Source organism: Panthera tigris, chromosome A1 (genome assembly GCF_018350195.1).
Source record: "Panthera tigris isolate Pti1 chromosome A1, P.tigris_Pti1_mat1.1, whole genome shotgun sequence".
NCBI classification, from domain to species: Eukaryota; Metazoa; Chordata; class Mammalia; order Carnivora; family Felidae; genus Panthera; species Panthera tigris.
The window spans coordinates 234,313,495-234,334,296 of NC_056660.1; the positions used below are offsets into that span (position 1 = coordinate 234,313,495).

The window sequence follows — 20,802 nt, forward strand, 5'->3', positions numbered from 1 at the left end:
AGCCCGCCATGGCCGGCACGGGACGGATGGGGGGCTTCACAGGGGGCAGGCTGTGTGTGACGGGGAAGTCGGCGTATCCCCCCACGGTGGGGGGCCAAGTGGGGTTTCACACACACAGCGCCCACCTCTCTGCTTGGCATGAGCAATGCTAAATAAATGTCAAGGCACAGGCCGCCTGCACCATTTTGTTGCTAAAATGGTGCAGATGAAGGTTCTGGTCAGGGACGAACACAGGCGAAGCTGGGAAGCGCCCTCACCCCTTCCAGGGCACGTGTGAGGCCAGGCTGGGGGACAGACTCAGAGCAGGACACGCCCAGGTTGACGGCTGCCCCTCTCTGGTCGGTCCTACCTCTTCGCTTGCTCACCGGCGCCGATCTCCCCCTCCCCTGCCCGTCCCTGTCCTTGTGACAACTCGCTTTGATATTTCCCAATGGGACGTGAAGTCCTGGAAGCCGAAGCCACGTCTGCCCATTTTCGCACCCTGCACCTGTCCAGTGAAGGGTTACTGAAAACAGTAGAAGGATTACTAGGAATCTGTTTGAAGGACACAGGTTCGGGGAGCAGCCCCATTGCCTTGGTGGGTCAGGGAGATTCCTGACGTTCGAATAAGCTGCCCGAGGCCCGCAGGATCCCAGCGCGGCGTCCTCTGGCTGTGGCACCAGCCAAAACCAGACACATTTGCAATCCCGACTTCCTGTGTGTAAAACGGGTTTACGATTACTTCCCACACGGGTGGGCTCGTGTGCCAGCCGAGACGGTATAGGTTTGCTGCGTTACATCGGCAGCTGGGGCTGTCTGCGAGCGGGGCCGCTTCTGGGAGCGAGCGCGGCCAGCCATGCCAGGAAATGCACTCTGACAGCGGACGTTCTGTGGTGCCCCATCAGGGCTGGTCTATCCCAGGCCCGGGGGGAGTGGTGTGACGGTTAATTTCACACAGCAACTCGACTGAGCTACGGTTCCCACCCGTTTGGTCAAACTCGAGACTTGGTGTTGCGACGAAGATAGATTTCACAGGTGATTAACATTTAACAGCGAAATCAGTAGACTCTGAGTGATCCAGATGGAGCCTCCATAACGTAGGTGGGCCTCACCCAATCAGTTGAAGGGCATAAGAACAAAGATAGAGGTTTCCCTGAGCAGAAGGAATTCGGCCTCAAGACTGCGACTCTGCCTGCGTTCCCGCCTTCTGCCCTGCAAACTTTGGCTTTGCCAGCGCCCCCCATAATCATCAGGGAGCCAATTCCCTAACATAAAGCTCTCTTCTCTTCCTGTATAACACCTGTTGTTTCTGTTTCCCTAGCGACCGCTGCCTAATAAAGCAGAGAACACAGGGTCAAGGGTTACCCTTGAACGGACTGGGGCACCGCCCACCCCCACACTGGCCACCTCCATCACCAGTCACCTGCCGTCTTCCCCAGAGCCTCCTCAGTGAGGGGCACTATGAGACCAGCTTCAGCACGTTCTGTTGGATTCCAGGGCCCCAGCTCTCTGTCCCTGGACCAGTTCCCCGCCTCCGTGCCAGCCCGGGGATCTCAGGTGCAAAACTCGTGAGGAATCGTGAGCAGGTCAGAAGCAAGTGGTACAATATAAAATTTATTATAAAACTTCAGCAAATATAAATATCTCGGTGCCCATTCCGAATGGAGCTACAGCCTAGGAAAAGAGGACAGAAAGCAGCACCAGCAGCGGGCAGGGTGTCGGGGGCCTGCTGTGCAGCTTTCATCCGGAAATGCTGGCCTTCTCTCCAACCGGTCTTGCAAAACCACCGCAACTCACGGAAAGAAGTTTAAAAACAGCACGACACACAGAAACGAGACCTGGGGTTCTGAGGTGTGCACGTCAGCTGACGTCTGTCCGGGCAGGACCGACCACAACCTCATCAGGACAGCGGGGTTTGGGTGTCATGGGTCACCAGGCAGCTCTGGTAGAACCTGGAATTAATTCTATTGTTTTGGGAGAGAAACGCAGGAAGGAATGAGTTGAACAGAAAAACACTCGCTTGTAAATACCTGGGAAGGACAGAACAGAGGATAGAGAAGTCCTCTCCTCCAGCTCAGGAGTCTGAAAGGGAGGGAAGCACCTTAGCACGATTTCATGTCTCCTGTTTCCAGGGCAGAGTCTGTGATGGGGACACAGAGTCGGGAGCCCAGCCTCTCCCCGGCAGGGCGGCACCCCTCAGAGGCGACACCCAGCTCTCGTCCCAGCAGCAGGTCCCAGCAAAGAGAAGCTCGCTGCTGGGGCAGGCCGAGGCCGCCCTGGGGACACCGCCTGGGAGCTGTCCCCGCCAGCTGCTTCTCCAGAGGGAGGTCAGTTGTTCCAGACCTTGGGAAGGGGCCTCCTCGGCCGGAGGGAGGCCGGCATACCTAGGGGCAGAATTTCTTCACTTATTCCTAATTCCACGGCCTTTCCTTCTTTTTCCAAAGCACCACACATTTAGCGTTTACCAAGTTCAGCTCCTTCCGTCTTTTTGACCTGATTCAGCTGGAGCACAAGGGGGAGTGAGCATCACTGTGGGTCCGCAGCGTGGGCCTCCTGCCTGCCTCCATGCTTCAACCGAAAACTTGTGTGCACGTGTGCCCATGCATGCATTCAGACCCACGATGTGCACACACACACACACACACACACGCGCGCGCGCGCGTGCACACACACTCTGTCCCGACAGATGGCTGAACACAGTTCTCCCAGCCTCGATGTCCTCTGGCCGAGTTCCGATGCACAGCGCACAGCTGACGGGGGCTGAAGACGCAGCACCCCTCGCGTTCTCCGCCCTGGAAGGGGCCCCCCGGGCCTCACAGGTTGGACGCAGAGCAGGTCTTGCAGCACCGCTCGCCGTAGAACTGGTGGCTGCACATCCCCTGCCGGGGCGCCAGGGGGCACCAGGGGAAGTGGTCTCGGCAGGCGCGGTCTGAAAAGCAGCGGATGCCGCGTTAGCTGGTGTCCCGGGGCAGGGGGAGGGGAGGGGGTGGTCCCACAGGCGCTGAAGCTGCTGAGGGCATCCCTGCAGGGGACACTCACCGTGAGCCGTTTTGGGGCAAGTGGCAGGCGGGCATGGGAAGCGGGGAATGGCGTAGCAGGTACCCCACGTCTCAGGCCCACTAGGAACCGCTCCGGAAACCTGACAGCGCCACCCCCGAAAAGCCAGGGCCAAGCCGAGGGGCCCGGAAACTCACCTTTCTTCTCTGCGATGGGGCAGAAGTGGGTGTTGCAGGCCAGGGAGGCTGTGGGCTTCTGGTGCACGAAGCAGCCTGGGGCCGGCCGGCCGCCCGCCAGGCACTGCACGGCCCTCGTCTGCACGCCACCCCCACAGCTGGCCGTGCACTGCGGGAAACAGGTGCACAGCAGTCACCCACGGCCGCCGGGCCGGGCCACCCTCCCTTCCAGGCTTCCCCCTGCACCCAGATCCCCGGCGACTGTGGGGGGCTGACCAGATTCTGGATTAACCCCAGGTGTGGACACAGGAGACAAGGATCTGGAGCTCTAAAACGGCCTTGAGCTGTCCATGGTCTTAGAACACAAGGAAACTGGTGCCTATCTGGGGGTACCAGGAGGTCCCCGGGGCCTGCCCAGGTGACGGGTCAGGCATCAGAAACAGTTGCCCTACACGGACTGCAATCACCAAGGCACCTTTTCTGGGGCTCTTTCCTGGGAAAAACTTGACAAGCCAACTACCCCAGAGGCTCGAGAAAACCAAGCCCAAATTCCCGGACTCTGGATGCCTGCTTGGAAGCGGTGGACCAGTAGCCCGGATTCGAGGGCCTCCTCCTGAGGGCGTTGTTCTGCAACACGTAGGCCCTGCCACCGAAGGCAACCGAGCACAGCAGAGCCAGGAGGAGCCTCGTGTTTGGCTCGCCCTTCACCAGCCGGCCGGACGCATACCCCACCGACTACGAGAGCGGGTCCATCTGACCTCAACCGGGCGCAAGGAATCAGGGGATGGGCGACCAGGGGGACAGAGCAACCAATGCCAGCAGCAGCACGTCCGTGCAAAAGGCGAGCTGTCTGATGTCTCAACTGAATTATGTAGATTGTGCTCAAACAAGGCTCCTGGTTCAAAAGTGTCCAGAACGTAGCCGACGAAGGAGCACCTACAAGAAGACAGGGTCAGATGACACCGGGGATGCCTGGGGTGGGCGAGCCAGACGGTTGCTGTGAAATGCAAGGACAGATCCGTGCAGCACCGGGGCGGGCACGACACGGGCTGCTGGCCGAAAGGCACGAGACTGCAAGCTGGGAGCCGTTCAAGTCAGCGAGCCCCGGGGCTGGTTTTCCAGAGCTGAGGTCAGCTTGCAAGTGAGAAGCCAGTGGTCTCCTGCTTCCTTCCGGGGACGTGCTGTGAGCAGAGGCTCCGTCCAGGTGGCTTTTTTCAAACCCCCTGGGGTAGGCGCTCTGATGGCAGGAGTCAACATCTTTGTGGATCCAGAGTCCTGGAAAGTCTGACGCTGGGGGGCTCGTTCTTTCTCTTCTCTTCCCCTCTTTAGGTAAAGGCTGGCCGGGCCCCTGGCGGGGAAGAGCCAGGCTCCAGCCGATAAGCACGTGGGGCTGGAACATTTCGGTGAGGTTCACCCCCTTCTCTCCAAAAACCAACCTCAGCGACAGCCGTCAACAGCTCAGACTCAATACATGACTACAGCAACCGGAATAAAACGTCACGAGCGGGTTCGTGTCCGGTTTCCGAATTATCAGGCTCATCCACGACGGAGACAGATGTTCCTCGCTGCCTGTGACGTCCGTCTGAGCGTTCGGCACCGCCACACCTCTGGTCTTTGCGCTTCGCACTCTAGGGCCTTCGGAGCCCCTCCCGGCTGTGCCGCAGGGTTCACGCTGGCCACGTGTGTCCGTGTCTGTGCGCGTCCACTACCTCTCTGCCGAGAGCGGAGTTCTTGTCATCGGCGGCACGGCGCGGGGCTCCCTCTGGTCCCGCTAATGACGCGTCTAAACTGAGAAGCAAGAGATCTGGCCATCGTCTTTGTCACGGAAACGGTGCTGAAATCATTAGGAAGGGAGTGGATGCTTTGTCATCGACTCCTGTGTTCACAAATAGGGGTCCCTCAGCTCCCAGGTGCCAGGCGCTGATCTAGGTGCCAGGGACCGAGTGGTGGACACAGGTGAGTTGCTCCTCCTCAGGATGTAACGTCCCGACTCGAGCCGAGGTCCTTCACACTCAGTGAAACAGACCCTGGAACCTGGACGGCAAAGTCAAAGCTGATGGCGTCTTCCTCAGCCTCATGAGGTTTAGCTTGCACATTTGAGGCAATTGTTCCCACCGACGGCGGGACGCTGTGCTGCACGGCGACCTGCGCTTGTCTGTCAACCTACACGTGACCACAACTGCGGCAGACATCTGTCCGGACCCCCGGCTGCTGGCTCCAACCCCCCAGCAACGGTTCTCAAACTTGAGTGTGCATGTGAGTCACCTGCTGGCCCCACCCCCAATCTTGAACGTCAACAGCCTGGGAGGAATGAGAACCTGCATTTCTTTTTTGTTTTTTAATGTTTATTTATGTTTTAGAGAGACAGACAGAGACACAGAGAGAGACAGAGGGAGACACAGAATCCAAAGCAGACTTTAGACTCCAAGCTGTCAGCACAGAGTCTGAGGCAGGGCTCGAACTCATGAACTGTGAGATCACGGCCTGAGCCGACGTCCTGACGCTTAACTGACTGAGCCGCCCAGGTGCCCCGAGCACCTGCATTTCTAGCCACGGTGCTGCAGTGCAGGCTGGGTCACGTTTGGAGAGCCACCGCTCTAGGTGATCAGGACCCTGTTGGCCAAGGCCCTTTCCTCTTGTGTTTCCATTTCGGAGCCGACTCAAGTCACGTCCAAGTCTGATGAGAGCGTGTGCAGAGCTGGTGTGCGGCCCGACGCGACCAGGGGAGCTGCAGGCTCATAAAGGGGCCTCTGTGGTCACCGAGAGCCACATGCCCTGCTCCCCACCCAGCCCGGCCTGCCCGGCTTACTTCTGCCCCCCTTCCAGGGTCCCTGCTGCAGACTCGCGGAGGGCCCGGTGCCCTGACTCCAGAGAAGCCTCGGGTGGGCTTAGAGCCCTTGTGGGGCAGAGCCCTTGTGGCTCCGCAATGTTCGCAGAGGTGTTTCTTCAAGGTCGCGCCTCTTACCGATGCCAAAACTCCCCAGGGACCAGGGAGCCTGGCACGTGGGCCGTTCTGTGTCCGTCTGCTGAGGGGACACTGAGGCAGCTCCTGCTTCCAGTGTGGGTGGGCACAGAATGGGAAGCAGGCACATCGCCCTCTGTGGGGCGTCCCTGGGCTGGTCGCTCCACCGTCCCCAGCTCTTCCCGGTCCCTGGACCCCGTCCCTCAGCTCTGCACACCTGCCTCCCTCCCCCGGGGCTGGCGGCCACTCACAGGTGTGCCGAACTCTTTCCAAGACCGCCCAACTAGACTAGGGGACTCGGCTGTGGGGAAGTCAATGTCGGGTCCAGGGGGACAGTCCCCCCACCGCGAGGTCAGCAGGCTGGGTCTTCTTGTCACTCCAGGATGAAACAACCTCCCCAAAAGTGACGGCCTCTTCCCGTGTGTCAGTCTCCTGCTTCCGGGGGTCTGACTGCAGGACCCGCTAAGCACATGTTTCCAGAGCCCTGTAATCCTGGAAAGCCTCTCCCTTTGGGGTTTCTTCTGTTTCGGTAACAGCCCCTGAGTCTTCAGGGACATCCTGTACCAGACGCACAGCATACGCCCTGAGAGACGAGTGGGGCAAACTGATCCGGACCCCTGGTCATTATCAAAAAATCCAGACAGATGCATTTTCACAATAACGTCTGGCTCTGGGTGTGTTTTAAATTACAAGGATCACTCTTCCTTTGTGCCATTGGCCTCGATGGAAAAAGGCTGGTGACGCCTGCCGACCGGTAGCTCGAGGCGGATACTCTGGCTGGCTTTATCCCAAGGCACATTCCTGCCCCCACGTTCACGAGAACCACGAGCACCACAGGGCGTCCCGCTGGCCAGGGCTCAGGTCCAGAGTCAGGGACAGCAAGTGAACAAATCCACCATAATGCCTGAGATCTCACACCTTCCTTTTCCCATCGTGACACCCCTCCTGGGAGACGCTCCTCCCGTGTCCCCCTCCTGGCTGGGTGCTCCCTCTCCGAGCCTGCAGCCTCTGCCCCCGCCCCCCACCCCCGCCCGATCACTCACCACTGTCCCAGAGAGCGGGTCTACTCGGGTCAAGACAGGCTAGCGCAGCCCTCAACGGCCTCGTCACCACAACCTCTGCTCTGAACACAAACGGAGCAGGGAATTTTCGTACAAATCTAGTGGCTTACAAATACAGACTCCCTCCGACTCAGGCAGTGCATACTGTGACCCTATCCGGTAATGTCAGCAAGAAGGTCCCTGATCCCTGTGCACCACCCAGAACTGGAAGACGAAGAGAGCAGAGGAGCAGCGAATCTTAGAGGTGGGCAGGCGACTGGATGTCGGGGTGCAAGGAGCCTGTGCATTCTGTGTGTACCTGTGTGTGTGCATGCCTGTGTGTGTACCTGTGTGTGTGCATGCCTGTCTGTGTGGGTATGAGTCTGTGTGTGTACATGTCTGTGTCTGCGTGCCTGTGTGTGTACCTGTGTGTGTGCATGCCTGTCTGTGTGGGTATGAGTCTGTGTGTGTACATGTCCGTGTCTGCGTGCCTGTATGTGTATCTGTGTGTGTGCATGCCTGTCTGTGTGGGTATGAGTCTATGTGTGTACATGTCCGTGTCTGCGTGCCTGTGTGTGTACCTGTGTGTGTGTGCCTATTGCTTGTGTACATGTGCACGCCCACATGCATGTATGTGTGTTTGCTACAACTTTCTTTTATTTAAAAAATTTAAAAACATTTTTAACATTTATTTTTGAGAGAGAGAGAGACAGAGTGTGAGCAAGGGAGGGACAGAGAGAGAGGGAGACACAGAATCAGAAGCCGGCTCCAGGCCCCATGCTGTCAGCACAGAGCTTGACGTAGGGCTCGAACTCACAAACTGTGAGATCATGACCTGAGCCGAAGTCGGACGCTCAACCGACTGAGCCACCCAGGCGCCCCTGATACAACTTTAATATTCCTGCCCTAATAACTGCCATGATGGAAAACCATATTGATCATCAGTGACATGGCCCCTTGCCCCCCAGAGCCTATGGGTTTCCAGGTCAATTGTGCATCCCTGGAACAAGCCAGGCCTCCCCACTCTATCCCAGAGGACACACTCCCATTCTGTTATATAGCATCAGACAGTCCAACAGGTGTTCACTCGTAAGCCATTCCCAGACCAAATCAGCATGGGAACCGCCTGACCCTAAAGCCCAAATGACCAAAATGACTGAAGTCGGTCCTACTAGGTAACCTTCCATGAAATGTGATGATAAGCAAAGCCATTTAAATCAACAGAAACCCTGAAGATCACGTGATAGAAACCACGAGCTTGCAAGGGTTACAAGAACGAGCCTGTCGGGGGCAGCGTTCAGCCAAGGACTGGCCATCCATCACGGCCGATGATTCCCCACCATCTGAGGGCACAGTCTTGAGTGCCAGTGCTTACAACACATAAAACCCCTTGAGTTATTACTCCCAAGAAGGAACATTCTCAGAACATAATAGATGAATCACCCTGGATAAAAACTTCAGGCAGCTTATGATAAAAATGACTTATTAGACAAACGCACCGAACATTTCAGACTGGAAAAAGCTAAGCAGGATGTATTTTCGGCTTTAGTTTTGGGGGTAAATGAAATGAAGAGGAACCTCAGTTTTCTGAATTTTCCCGCGGTCTCCGAATTGAGCACAGCGGGGTGAATCCTGGCGTGGCCGGAGGCTATAGGAGCCACTGGAGCCACAGGAAGGAGACTCGGGGTCCCTGTTGACAGAAGGACCGTGGTCTCGGGGACCACCTCTGTGTGTCTCTGACCCATACCTCCCAAGGGGCAGAGAAAGTGAGGCCTCTGCCCCAGAAGCAACTTCACTCAGCTTGTCCGCTCGGCTCTTGCTTGATCGAAGTGGAAAGACCACGCACCCACAAGAAGATCAACGGGGGCCGCCTGGGAAAATGCTGTAGTCATTGATACTTTTTGTCCATTTAAAATAGAAAATGCTTGAGAAGGACAGCGTTCTCAATGTCGCCTGCTCCAATAATTTCAACTAGATCATTTCTCATTTAAATACTTTTAGGAGGGGGGTTCATAGATTTCTAAACGCAAGAGCTATTTCAGGTTTGAAGACCCACAGAACCAGACGCTGGACCACGCGTCAGGGGTTCCGCGTGGGGGGCGCCCAGAGGCTGGTGGCCACCCCACATCCTTCACCCTCCTTCCCTCTGTCTCCTCTACCTTCTTATCCTCTACCTTTTATCTCCTCTACCTTCAGAAAGAGGAGGGAGGCCAAGACGGGCTGCCATGTGCAAATTAGAAAGAGCTCACTCCTCTGGCCAGGCCAAAAGATGAGTCAGAAAACACTCCCTGCACCTGCTCATGGGGACGATGGACTGAGCGAGAGCCCCTCTCTCCCGGGCAGAGCAGCAGAGAACAGACTCCTCGGGGTTTGGCCAGTGGGAGTGGCTCAGGATGTCTCAGCCCCACACACCCCTCGGGCCTGGGTGCCCCCTGAGCCAAGAGCAGAAATACCAGCAGGAGAAGGATGAGGGGACCTGGGACAGGCAGGGATCCAAGATAAAGGCTGGCGGGCAGAATCACACGCAGAAAGGGGAGTGGGAAACGGAGAATAAAGAGGGGATGACCACTGTAACGGCAGGATTCTTCCCTAAAGTCAAAGGCAGTGTGGAAGGAGTAAGGGGGGTGCCAGCACGGAGGAGCTCCGTCGGCCTGGGCTGGCCTCGCCTGAGGGTCCAGGCAGGCCAGGACAGTGCAGCGCGCCGGACCCCCTTCCCACGTGCACGGCCTCGGGGTTACCCGGGTAGAACCCGCAGTCACCGACTTCCTCCAGAGCTCGTCCTTGGTCCCCGTTCACACTCACCTCTGGGGAAGTCTGCCCAGCTTTTGCATAAAACGAAAGCATGATGTTTGCCTACACTTAAGTGGGTGACGACTTCGAACAAGGCCCACGTGCCCTAAAAGGGTCAGTGACATTTGGAGCCCAGCCTCGGAAAGCTGTGCCCGCACCCAGGAACCTGGGCGTCGCACCTGCTCTGGAGAGAAGGGTCGGGGCCCGGCTCTGGGGGTTGGGGGGGCACCCTTTGCAGACGCACGCCCGCCTACGCCAGCGGCCCACCCCCAGGGCGGGAAGCGTGGTCACGTAGTGTCGCCCTACCTGAGACCAGGGCGAGGCAAACCAGCTGGCCCGAGGCGGGCCCGCGGCTGCATGCGGGGGGTGCCTGGGACAGGGAAACGGGGCGCAGGCTCGCTCTAGCTCCACACTTGGCCGCGGCAAGTGCAAGCACTTCTTTGAGGCCAGCTCTCGGTACTTCCCAGAAACGTGCTTTTCAGCACATTTCAAGAATCTTCTCTGTGTTCCTCGTTCACACGTAACAGAGCACTAAAAATAAAGCAAAAGCCGTGAGCGAACAATACTTCTCTGGTGGCGGCTTTTCGCTACGATCGGTGAGTCAAACTGTCTTCGGATGATGTCCGCTTGAGCATTTATGTAACTGTGAAAACTGAATGAGATTTATTGGACCTTGGCATTTTAAAAAGGCATTACGGTGTATCACGTGGAGAGGAGGATGTGAAGGCACAGCGTTCGGGGGCCGAAGGAGGGGCAGGGCAGTCAGAAACCATGAAGGGAGGAATTCCGAAGCTATCGTTTCATGAGAAGATAACACGTTGGGTTGCATCTGACACTGGAATGTGTGGAAACGTAATACAGCGCCCGCCCCCAAAGCAGGGACCGGCAGGGGACCCCCGGGGCTCACGAGTGTGCCTTAGAAAGCCGAGAGAAGGCGGCAAGTCTGCTCGGGGCACAAATGCGTTCTCTCCCGGTCAGGGGGTGCTCTGAGCCCGGGGCAGACGGCGCACAGCGGGCTGAGATGAGAGATCCGGGGTCACTGGGTCTCCGGAGAGAAATCCCCGTCCCCCGCGACGAGGCCTGGAGCTGGCGAGTGGGGGACGCTGTGCTGGGCGGGTGACTCCGCCCGGGCTCAGCGTGTGCAGATCACATCAGCACAGGGGCCCGGGTTCCGGCCTCACACTCGCGCTCGGGCTGACAGGTGTGCGCCTGTGTGTTTCCTGCACTGCGGGAGCCCGTGCCCTGTGCGGAGCTCAGCCTCCAGGGCGGAGACTTTCCACCGGGTGGCTTCCTTCCCGTGGGCTCGGCCTTCAGGGACACGCACAGAACATGCAGTCAGTCCTAGGAGAGTCTAGGCTCCCGCCTCCCAGTGAGAGAGAACCAGAGTCCCTGGCTGGCAACTGGCAGGCTAATTCCAGGGCCTGGATGGGGGTGGGGGGGGGGCACGGATGGAAACAGTGCCTCAGTGAGATTCCAGGCCCGGCTGGATCCATCCTCTGTCCTCCTGAGCAAGGTCATTCGAGGTGTGGGTGGGAATGAGCCCAGCTGGCCCGAGGAGGCCGGGACAGGGGAGCTGCTCCAGGCTTAGTCTCTCAGTACCCTGCGCGGGGTTGACGCTGCAGTTCCGTGGGCTGCTCTCTTTCTGGTGTCCTTTTTGACCCTAGTGACACCTACACGTCTGGGTTGAGGCGCCGGGAGATTAAGGAGCTGCCACCACCCTCAGGGAGCCCCTGGGTGCCCGCGGCACAGGTGTAGGGGCCTGGCAGGGGGCCCTTCCCAACACCCCCTCCCCAGGGCCGGACTGCGCTGGGCACCCTCACGTGGGGTCACGCCACCGTCAACACTCATGTTCCCACCTGTTAGCGTTCGGCACACTAACAACACATCAATTCCTGCAAAACCAACATGAGCAGTTTCTTCCCCAAGTGCGGCAACTGTTCACGGAAACGGCTCAGGAAATGGTCCTCGTCTCTTCCCAGGGCAGGCCGCCTTCTTCCCGCTCTGCACTACAGGGACACGGCCCCAGGAATGGCTACGGCTGCCCTGGGGCTCAGTGGGTCCCCAGGACCCCGTCAGCGTGACGAGCGCCCCCAACCCGTCCTGGCCTCGAGACGGGGTGGGTGATGGCCTCGTGGATGCCGCTGGGCGAGTGGTTCGAAGGATGTGATCAGAAAGTCCCTAACATGCCAAGGAAGGGAGACTGGAGCCCCAAAGGGTGGCCTGAGCTGGAGAACCCAGACTCGGAGGAAGAGGAACGGGAAGCAGTGAGAGCAGGGGAGGGGACAGCTGGTCGACCCGGTGCCGAATGGACCGGCTCCAGGAGCACCCACCTGGGACCAGGCGGACACCAGCCACTGCAGCTTCTTGTGCTTGTGGCAGCGCTTAAGCAGACAGACTTCGTGAGTCCTAGGCTTGGGCTCGGAGCCGCAGACCGCGTCCGGCAGCAGCTGCGGCCTGGCCACGGGGCTGGTGCTCTTACAGGCCACGGACCTCTTCCTCCACCCCTTCCCGCAGGTCCGGGAGCACTGTGGGAAGAAAAGGGGCCGAGTCTCAGCGAGACGTCCGTCGGACCCACCCTGACCCCCCTGCAAGGTCCAACCCAGTTCTGCGATCGGCAGGAGGGGACCCAGCTGCCGCCCCCCACACCAGCCCGGTCCCAGTTACCTCTGCCCAGGGCCCCACGCTCCAAGCGGGCGGGCAGCTCCGAGGCTGGCAGGCCTGTCTGCTGGACGGCATGGGCTGCGGACACAGGCTGGCCGCCACCCGCTCGGACGCGAAGCGTGCCCGTCGCGTGCACTGGACGAGGCGGCTCTGGGTGCCCCCACCGCAAGGCTGGCTACACGTGCTCCAGTTCCCCACGGACCAGCTGGGAGGGGACAACGGCACCTCGGTGAGGGGCGCCGCCCGTGCGGGAGACACGGCCGCGCCAATCCCACCCACGGCCCACAGGCACACCCTTGTTTCCAGTCGCTCGGCAGCCTCTCCGGTCCCTGCTCCCTCTCACCTTCCCGATTAGCCCTCCTGCCTGTGTTTCTCTCCTTCCCTGCTTTCAGTTCACCGGCACAGTGCTCTCTCTTCCCCTCTAGCTGGCTTTTAGGTGGGACGCTTCACGCACGTGCAAAAGGAAGGCCCTCTGTGTCCCCATCCACCCGCCTGCAACGATCATCAACTTATACCTCCAAACCCTGCAGCACATTCACGAAAATTCCGGATGCATGTGGATTTCAATTGCATCTCTGCAAGATGCGGACTCTTTGTTGTGGTTGTTTCTAATTTTTTTTAACTTTATTTTGATAGAGAGAGACAGAGAGAGAGAGCACGAGTGGGATAAGGGAGAGAGGGGGAGAGAGGGAGGGAGAGACAGAATCCCAAGCAGGTTTCACACTCAGTGCAGAGCTCAATGGGGGCTCGAACTCACAAACCGTGAGAGCATGACCTGAGCTGGAATCAAGAGTCGGAGGCCCAACCGACTGAGCGACCCAGGCACCCTGAGGATTCTTTTTTTTTTTTTTTTTTAATTTTTAAAATGTTTTTATTTATTTTTGAAGGAGAGAGAGACAGAGCACGAGCCGGGGAGAAGCAGAGAGAGAGGGAGACATAGAATCCGAAGCAGGCTCCAGGCTCGGAGCTGCCAGCACAGACCCCGACACGCGGCTCAAACTCACGAGCCGTGAGATCATGAGCTGAGCCGAAGTCGGACGCTTAACCGACTGAGCCACGCAGGCGCCCCTCTTTGGTTCTGAAAACATAACCATAATACCTTTGTGGCACGTAAAACATTAACGTGATCCCTTACTATCATTAAATATTCAGTGTTTCCTTGCCAACCGTGTCATAAATGTCCTAACTTGTTAATCTGCTTGGTGGAATCCAGACAGAGTCGGTCGGCACTTTGCAACTGGCTGGTATGTCTTTCTTCTCTTTTAGTCTATCGGCTCTTTCTTAATGTATTTTTCTATTGGATTGATTGGTTTTAGACACGATACCGCTCGCCTTGCTGAGTCTCCATAGTGGCTTCTGATGATCGCAGGAGTCCCCACATTACATCTCTGTGGTTTCACTTAACATGTTCTTCCGTCCTCTGTACTTCCTGTAACTTAGCAGCTGGATCCAAAGGCTTGATTGGACTTAGGTTCTATTTATTTATGTATGCCTTTTTTGTGAGAAGACTTCAGACGTGAGAACTTCCAGCAGGAGGCCCGTAATGCCTGGTCATCTTTCTTTCAATTTGATAGAAGCTGTCAAGAATGTTCTCCCTGAAAGCAAGTTTTTTTTTTTTCTTTTCTGATTCTAGAAGTATTTCTTGTTGATGTGTATGTCGGCCGGTGACAGAGGGGGGATGGCGTTGGGTCCAGGTTCAGCTGGGGCGCCGCTACTGGGTCTCAGATAATCCCGCAAATGTCTACGAAGCCGCCCACTGGCTTTGCACCAGCCCATCTGCAGGAGGGCCTAAGATGCACGCTCCGGGTGGGGGGTCATCTGAGGCAGGAGGGGCAGGAGAGGAAATGCGGCTCAGAGACAAGGGTTCGTGCGGCGAGAAGGCAGCCATCTGGCCTCTGAGAGGACACGACGACTCTCACTCCTAGTTTCTTCCGTTCAGAGTGTTCAGGCAAAACTTGGAAATTCCGCAGGTAACTCTGAGGCCCGGCGGGCTCCATATTGGCTCTAAGAGCCTCCTCCCACAGACTATACCCCGACAGTCACACGTGAGTCCAGGAGAAGCCAAGAACGCTTGGGGGAGAGCTTGTGAGACGCCTCTCGGAAACACCCCGTATCAACGCGAGAGGCTCTGTGAGGACTCCAGCCGGGGACCCAGCCGATGCAGACAGACACACAGCGTGGAAGATGGGGACTGTCCAGAGGGGACCCCTGGGATTATCCCTCACACTCAAGTCTTCAGGGTCGCTCCCTCTCTCTCTGAGTACGGCGTACATTTAAACAATTCTATGTTTTTGGTTTATTTATTTTGAGAGAAGGAGCGAAAGCAGGGGAGGGGCAGAGAGAGTGGGAGACACAGAATCTGAAGCAGGCTCCAGGGTCCGAGCTGTGAATGCAGAGCCTGATGCAGGGCTTGAACCTATGAACCGTGAGATCATGACCTGAGTTCAAGTCAGATGCTTAACAGACTGAGCCACCCAGGCGCCCCCATTTTTTTAAAGCATAGGTAAGGGCAGGCAATATATGCAATTTAAAAATTTTTTTTTGGTGTTTATTTAGTTTTGAGAGAGACAAACAGAGAGCGCGCAGGGGAGGGGCAGGGAGAGAGAGAGAGGAAAACACAGGATCCGAAGCAGGCTCCAGGCTCTCAGCTGTCAGCACGGAGCCCGTCACGGGGCTTGAACCCATGAACTGTGAGATCATGACTTGAGCCAAAGTTGGATGCTTAACCGACCGAGCGACCCAGGCACCCCATATGCAACTTTTAAATTCTGCGTTTTAAAAATTCAATGTCCCAAACAAGCATTTTGCTTACACTGCAAAGCCTCCGTGAGCGTATTTTCAGTCTCTCATGTTTCACTCTGTGGACCGAGGTGCAGGCCCATCTAAGGAAGGTAACAAAGGCTCCCTGCTCCAGGACGCCCATGGGCACCAAGAAGCCTTACCAGTTCTGGGGCGCCGTGCCTGTCAACATGTCTGAGCAGAATGACCAGGACGTTTCCTCACGCTCTCAGAGGGGCCATGACCCAAACACTCTTCGAGCCAATGCCCGGACTCTTGGGAAAGTTGTCAGGACAGATTAGGCGTTAGGCTGATGGGACGCGGAAGGGGTCCCACCCCGGGGCTGGCGCCTGTGGCCGGCTCGTACTATCCCGGTTTTACCTACCTTCGCCTGGAGAAGGCCTGAACTATTTTATACCAAGTGTTTCTCCTCAGCGTCTTCTACTGTGTTGCTAAGAAAATTACCAAGAACTGCAATGCAAAGTTGGAGTCACCTAAAAAGAAACGGTTGGGTCTGTGGGAATTGTTCTATATCAACTGTGGGAATGTTTTCATTCTTCAGTGTCAACGAGATAACTGTGTTTCATTTCATGTTAAGCCACGTAAGCTCAGCATCCTCGTTGTGAAAATTCCATTTCCAGCCCCGTGGCTGTGATGGGTTTGCACTGGGAGCCTCCAGCTGCTTCTCCGTCGCCTCCCCCCATTTCCTCCATGCGCTCTCCCAGCCCTGCAGGCCTTATAAATTGTAACTGGTGTATCCGCACTGGGGCCGCCAAGATGTCTTGGCCGCTCTCAGGCTTTTCACACCAGCTCGTTAAGTCTTCTGTCTCCGCCATCTTAAGTCGTTCCAACTGGGTTCATCCATTCTCTGCCCTTCTCTTCACTACACGTCATTAAGAAATCCTCCTGAACAAAGATCAACTCACGCAGCGTCTGGAAACGCCAGGTGCCTGTTTTGTTTCACAGGCAGAGCTCTGGGGAGGTGTCTTGATTTCAGCTCATGAAAGAGTCAGAATCCACACAAGCTTCTGTGCTGTCTGTGGGTTCCGCGAGCAGAGGCGAAGGTGTGCCTGGTCGCTAACCAGTGGCCGTGCCCGGCCGGCTTTGTTCTGTTCTTCCCAAGTCCACCGATCAGAACAAAGCAGGTAGCCGGTATTCCCCGAATCAGCCGGCCTTCCCAGGCAGGACCCGGAGGACGCCGGTGCCCGGCCGCCACGGTACCTCCCCGCCGAGGGCTCCCCGGCAGGGCACACCTTCCCGGCTCCCACTGCCCCTGGAGGAAGTGATACAATTTACAGCTGTTGCTCAGCAGTTCAGGCCGGGACCCCTGGAACCATCTGTTCAACGGTCGGCCCCCCTAACTATCAACAGCCATGACCTGTTTCAGAATAACATGACTTTCTCGTCTCCATTAAAAAAATAATCACGACATTTTGGTTTCGGTAATTTAATGTTTCCTTTGAAAATGCAAGTTCCCAGCAACGGTATTTGAGGCAGCTCCCAGGCGGCCACGGGGTCTTAACGGCCCCTGGGACTCGGAGGCTGCGGCAACAGGGACCACAGGGCCCACTGTTCACGGCCGGGCCCCAGCCAGGGCCACCCCGGGGCTGTCACCGACTTCGCATCAGGAAGGCTCGCAGACAGCAGACAACTGCTAGCTTCGTTTCAGGAGTGAGATTCCGTTTCTTTTTTCTGTTTGTTCTCTTTGAAATTTCAAGACTGAGCACCTGCCCGTTGTTCCATTTTCAGGGAGAAGTCTTGACCTTCTAGGAGCATCTTTCGAAAACGTAAACGCTCGGAATAGTGGCCGGCAGAAGCCGCGGGAAGGCGTGATAAATCATAGGCACCCACGGCTGCATTTGGTCCCGGGGTGAGTGCCGGGCCCGGGGAAGGACACCACTGAAATGCAGCTTTAACCACGGGGCCGCCGCTCCGCTCGGTCCCACCAGGTACCCGCCACGCCCCAGCGGGCTGTCCTTTATTGATTTTGAGAGACGGATCAAGAGAGCACGAGCGAGCCGGGGAGGGGCAGAGAGAGAGGAAGACAGAGACTCCCAAGCACGTTCCGAGGTGTCCGTGCAGAGCCCGACTCAGGGTTTGAAGTCCCAAACCGTGAGATCACGACTTGAGCTGAAATCAGGAGTTGGACGCTTCACCGACGGAGCCACCCAGGCGCCCCCTAAATGGAATGTTTTCAAGGTAACAATGCACGTCCACCAACAAACAGACGCCAGCTGGAAGAATCTGTCTTTCTCATAGGAAAAGAAAAATCAGTCATGAGTTCACTTAAGGAGTGCGGGCCAGCCGTACGCTGAAGGCACAGGGGTGGAGGCCAGGGAGAAATGACCCCTGAGGCCACCTGGCAGGATACCTCAGGCCCTGGGCACCCCTGCCCCGTCTGCTGCTCTGGGAATTCACCACCAGCCTGTGTCAGGAACGATTCACCAGAACCCAATGGTGCCAGCCACTCTCCAGGCGCGCTGAGAACCAGGCGCCCGGCTCTGAAGGAGCCCATGACCTTGGTGCCCAGGTGTGAAAGTGAACGGTGCCCAGGTAGCCAGAATCGCCCGACAAACAGATTGTGCCGAACTCGCGCTCGGGCTTCCGGGGCGCTGCCCTCAGTCCCTGGATGCTTCCAGACTTGAGGCTCAGGCACATCAGAAATGGCGGCAAGACGCCCGGGCCGTCCGCACCCTCTGCCATGGTCTTTTTGCCTGGATGTCTTGCACGCGTCCTTCTAGAGGCGGCGCCAGGGGTTGGTCCCCCCCCCATGCCACCTCAGAACTGCAGACCCTTCACGGACACCTGCTGGCAAGGTCAGGGGCCAGACTTCAGAAGCCAGGAGGCCTGGACAGGCCCTGGCCACGGGCACTGGGCGGCGTGTGACCGGGAGGCTACTTTGTTTTGTTCAGCCTCAGAAGTCAAACCGCTCTGTCCGACCTGTGTCCCCGATGGAGAGATTTACGACGAGCCAGACGTTGGCAGGGAACTGTGTTCACCCCTAACCGCACTCACGGTGTCTTCGCCCAGCCCCACAGGGCCAAGCTGAAGGACATCAAAGGCTCACTCCAGAAGGGGCGTTAATTTTATGGACTGTGAGAAGCCAAGGGTATGTGAGTTTTTATTATTCGGGGGCCGACATGCTATTTGTACCAGATTTTCCTGTCTCGCCATCCTGCCGTCAGGTGTTGTCTAAAGAAGAATTAGGAGGATCTGTGGAGCTCCCGTGTACGTGGGAAAATCAGGGATCGTGGAATCTGAGGCACACACGGGCTGGAGAAACTGAGCCCGCCCTCCCCCCCCCTTTCTAATTCTGCGCCAGCAAAAATCCTTCCCCTGAAGGTGCTCTCTCTGCGCACCACGGAGAGGGTCTGCGTGCTGTTAACTCAAATGCGAAACTCACGAAAGGTCACAGGGCGATCGTTAGAGTCTGTGTGACGACGACGTGCTGGTCCCCTGTGCCGCCACTCCCGCACGGAAAACCGGGAACAAGAGGCTGAGCGTCAGAGCTGGGAAGGACTGACTTCACCAGCCTGCCTTACGTAGGGGGAAACTGAGTCCCGGGAAGCGAGGACAGCCGCTCACGTGGTTGCAAAGGCGACAGGGATGGGTGGGATGCCAGGGCTGCTCTCTGCTTGGAGGACGAACGCCCTTTCTGTGGGGGAACCTCCCTCCCGCTGCTGTCCACACCCATTCAGCACCCGGCCGCCGAGCCAGCTGCCTACATGACACACACTTGTGCGAAGAGTGAGCAAATCTGGGTGGTGACTACACAGAGCCGACAAGCCGGCAATCCCCGCCAGGCTGCACCCGGAGCCGGGCGCTGCCGGCGTGGGAGGTCCGCCCTCCACTCAGCCGGGTTCACCAGCCCCAATTCTCATGCCCGGGGAGCGTGCAGAGGGGCCGACGGGACCTCGGTCTCTGCCTGTGGCCCAGCCAGTGCGAAGGCACCGGTTCCCAAACTGCAGCTGGCTGGCGGGGTTCTCCAACACCGCTGTGTTCCTGGTCTCTCCTCCCTTCACGGGAGTCAGACCTCACGGGTGGGCGTCGGGAGTGTGGACTTTTACAAATCCCTCTCTTCCCCGGCCTGGTGGCCTGGATGGCGAGCAGCGCCAGAAACACGGACTCGAAGAAAGGCAGGCGGCCCCCGCTTTGGAAGGGTTCAGGGCACCTGCCCCTGCAGCTCGTAACTGCCCTCCTTCCCCCCTGCATTAGTGTCGAACTGATGTTATTTTTGAACTATTAAGAGAATTAGGACGGACGGATAAAACCCAGGGCTGAGAAGCCTGGTGAACAGATTCTTCTGGAGGAAGGCAGGTACCTTCATTCCCGATCGCTGACGAGTTAGGAGAGCCCACCCAGGTTCCCCTGTGGACCGGGGCCCCGGCTCTGTGTAGTGCTCCTGGTTGTTAGGACCGGGCCCTGGAGCCGGGTCCTGGCCCCAGACCCGGCAGCTGGCTGATGGGAGTGCAAAGTCGCCTAAGCTCAGGCTCCTTCCCAGAAGGACCATCCCGGAACCCAAGCAGCTGAGGAGCTGGGCCGGACCAGACCTGCTTGCTTGTACGTGGACGCTTCCAACCTTGAAATAAAGATCTCTGACAAGGGAAGGTAACCATGCCCAGAACTGATACTTTTCCAACCTTCCCAAACAACCCATCTGGAGAAATGTGGACACATCCCCGTCCAAGCATCGCTCCGTGGTGCACAGTCTTGCAGACGTACATTTTATACTCGGCCGTGGCAGGCTGTGATGAGGGATGTGTTCGTGACGGGGGACACCACGTGGCTTACAAAGACCCCTCCTGTGCACCTGCCCCCCAAGCAGACGGCTGGCTCTCTGCCGGGCGGGGCCGATATAACCTCCTACCTGAGACGGGCCGGTTCCGCCCTCAGGAGGACAAAGCAGTTGCACACACACTCCTGGTGAGTCTGCTTTCTCTGGACACCAGACACACTGCCTGCCACGGGCTCCTCCCTGCCACTGGTTCACTGCCAGCTTCATGACAGCTCTCCTCTCCACTTACTCTGAACTGACCCGCCAGACTCATCAGGTCTTTCCACTCTCTTGGAGAAACACCCCGGCCACCGCCCACACCACGCTGAGTGCCGGGTGAGTGGGTCGCCCGGGATGGTCAGCATCCCTCCGCCACCACCCGGTGACATGGGAGCACACGCGGACCCAGCCGAGCCCACCCTCGGGTCGGCCTCTGCCAGCTGAACTTGGTATTGGAATTACGTAACATAATTAAATTTGGTGTAGCTCGATGAGACACGAACACGAAAACCGAGAAGCCCGTTTCTATGAAAACGAAGTTGAATCTCCAGAATGACTCAGTGCAGACCAGTCATTAAACAGAACTGCCGTCCGCTTAGGGCGAGGCTGAGGACAAACTAAAACATGGAGAAAAATTAAAAATGT

General features: G+C 57.5%; 1 protein-coding gene and 1 long non-coding RNA gene across 2 annotated transcripts in view; one reads left to right on the top strand and one right to left on the bottom strand.

The window, feature by feature from the left end:
* Nucleotides 1-1,391: 1,391 nt before the first annotated feature.
* Nucleotides 1,392-9,119, top strand: LOC122241519. The gene is made up of 3 exons (XR_006221700.1): nucleotides 1,392-2,306; nucleotides 6,497-7,419; nucleotides 8,379-9,119. It is a non-coding gene; the product is annotated as an uncharacterized LOC122241519 (long non-coding RNA).
* Nucleotides 2,793-20,802, bottom strand: part of ADAMTS16 (ADAM metallopeptidase with thrombospondin type 1 motif 16) — a 158,025-nt gene continuing 140,015 nt past the window's right edge. Inside the window, exons 19-23 of the mRNA XM_042997880.1 lie at nucleotides 12,609-12,810; nucleotides 12,275-12,469; nucleotides 10,251-10,475; nucleotides 3,174-3,321; nucleotides 2,793-2,908 (exon numbers count right to left, since the gene is read on the bottom strand). Of these exons, the coding sequence (XP_042853814.1) occupies nucleotides 2,793-2,908; nucleotides 3,174-3,321; nucleotides 10,251-10,475; nucleotides 12,275-12,469; nucleotides 12,609-12,810 (886 nt within the window). The remainder of the gene's footprint in view (nucleotides 2,909-3,173; nucleotides 3,322-10,250; nucleotides 10,476-12,274; nucleotides 12,470-12,608; nucleotides 12,811-20,802) is intronic.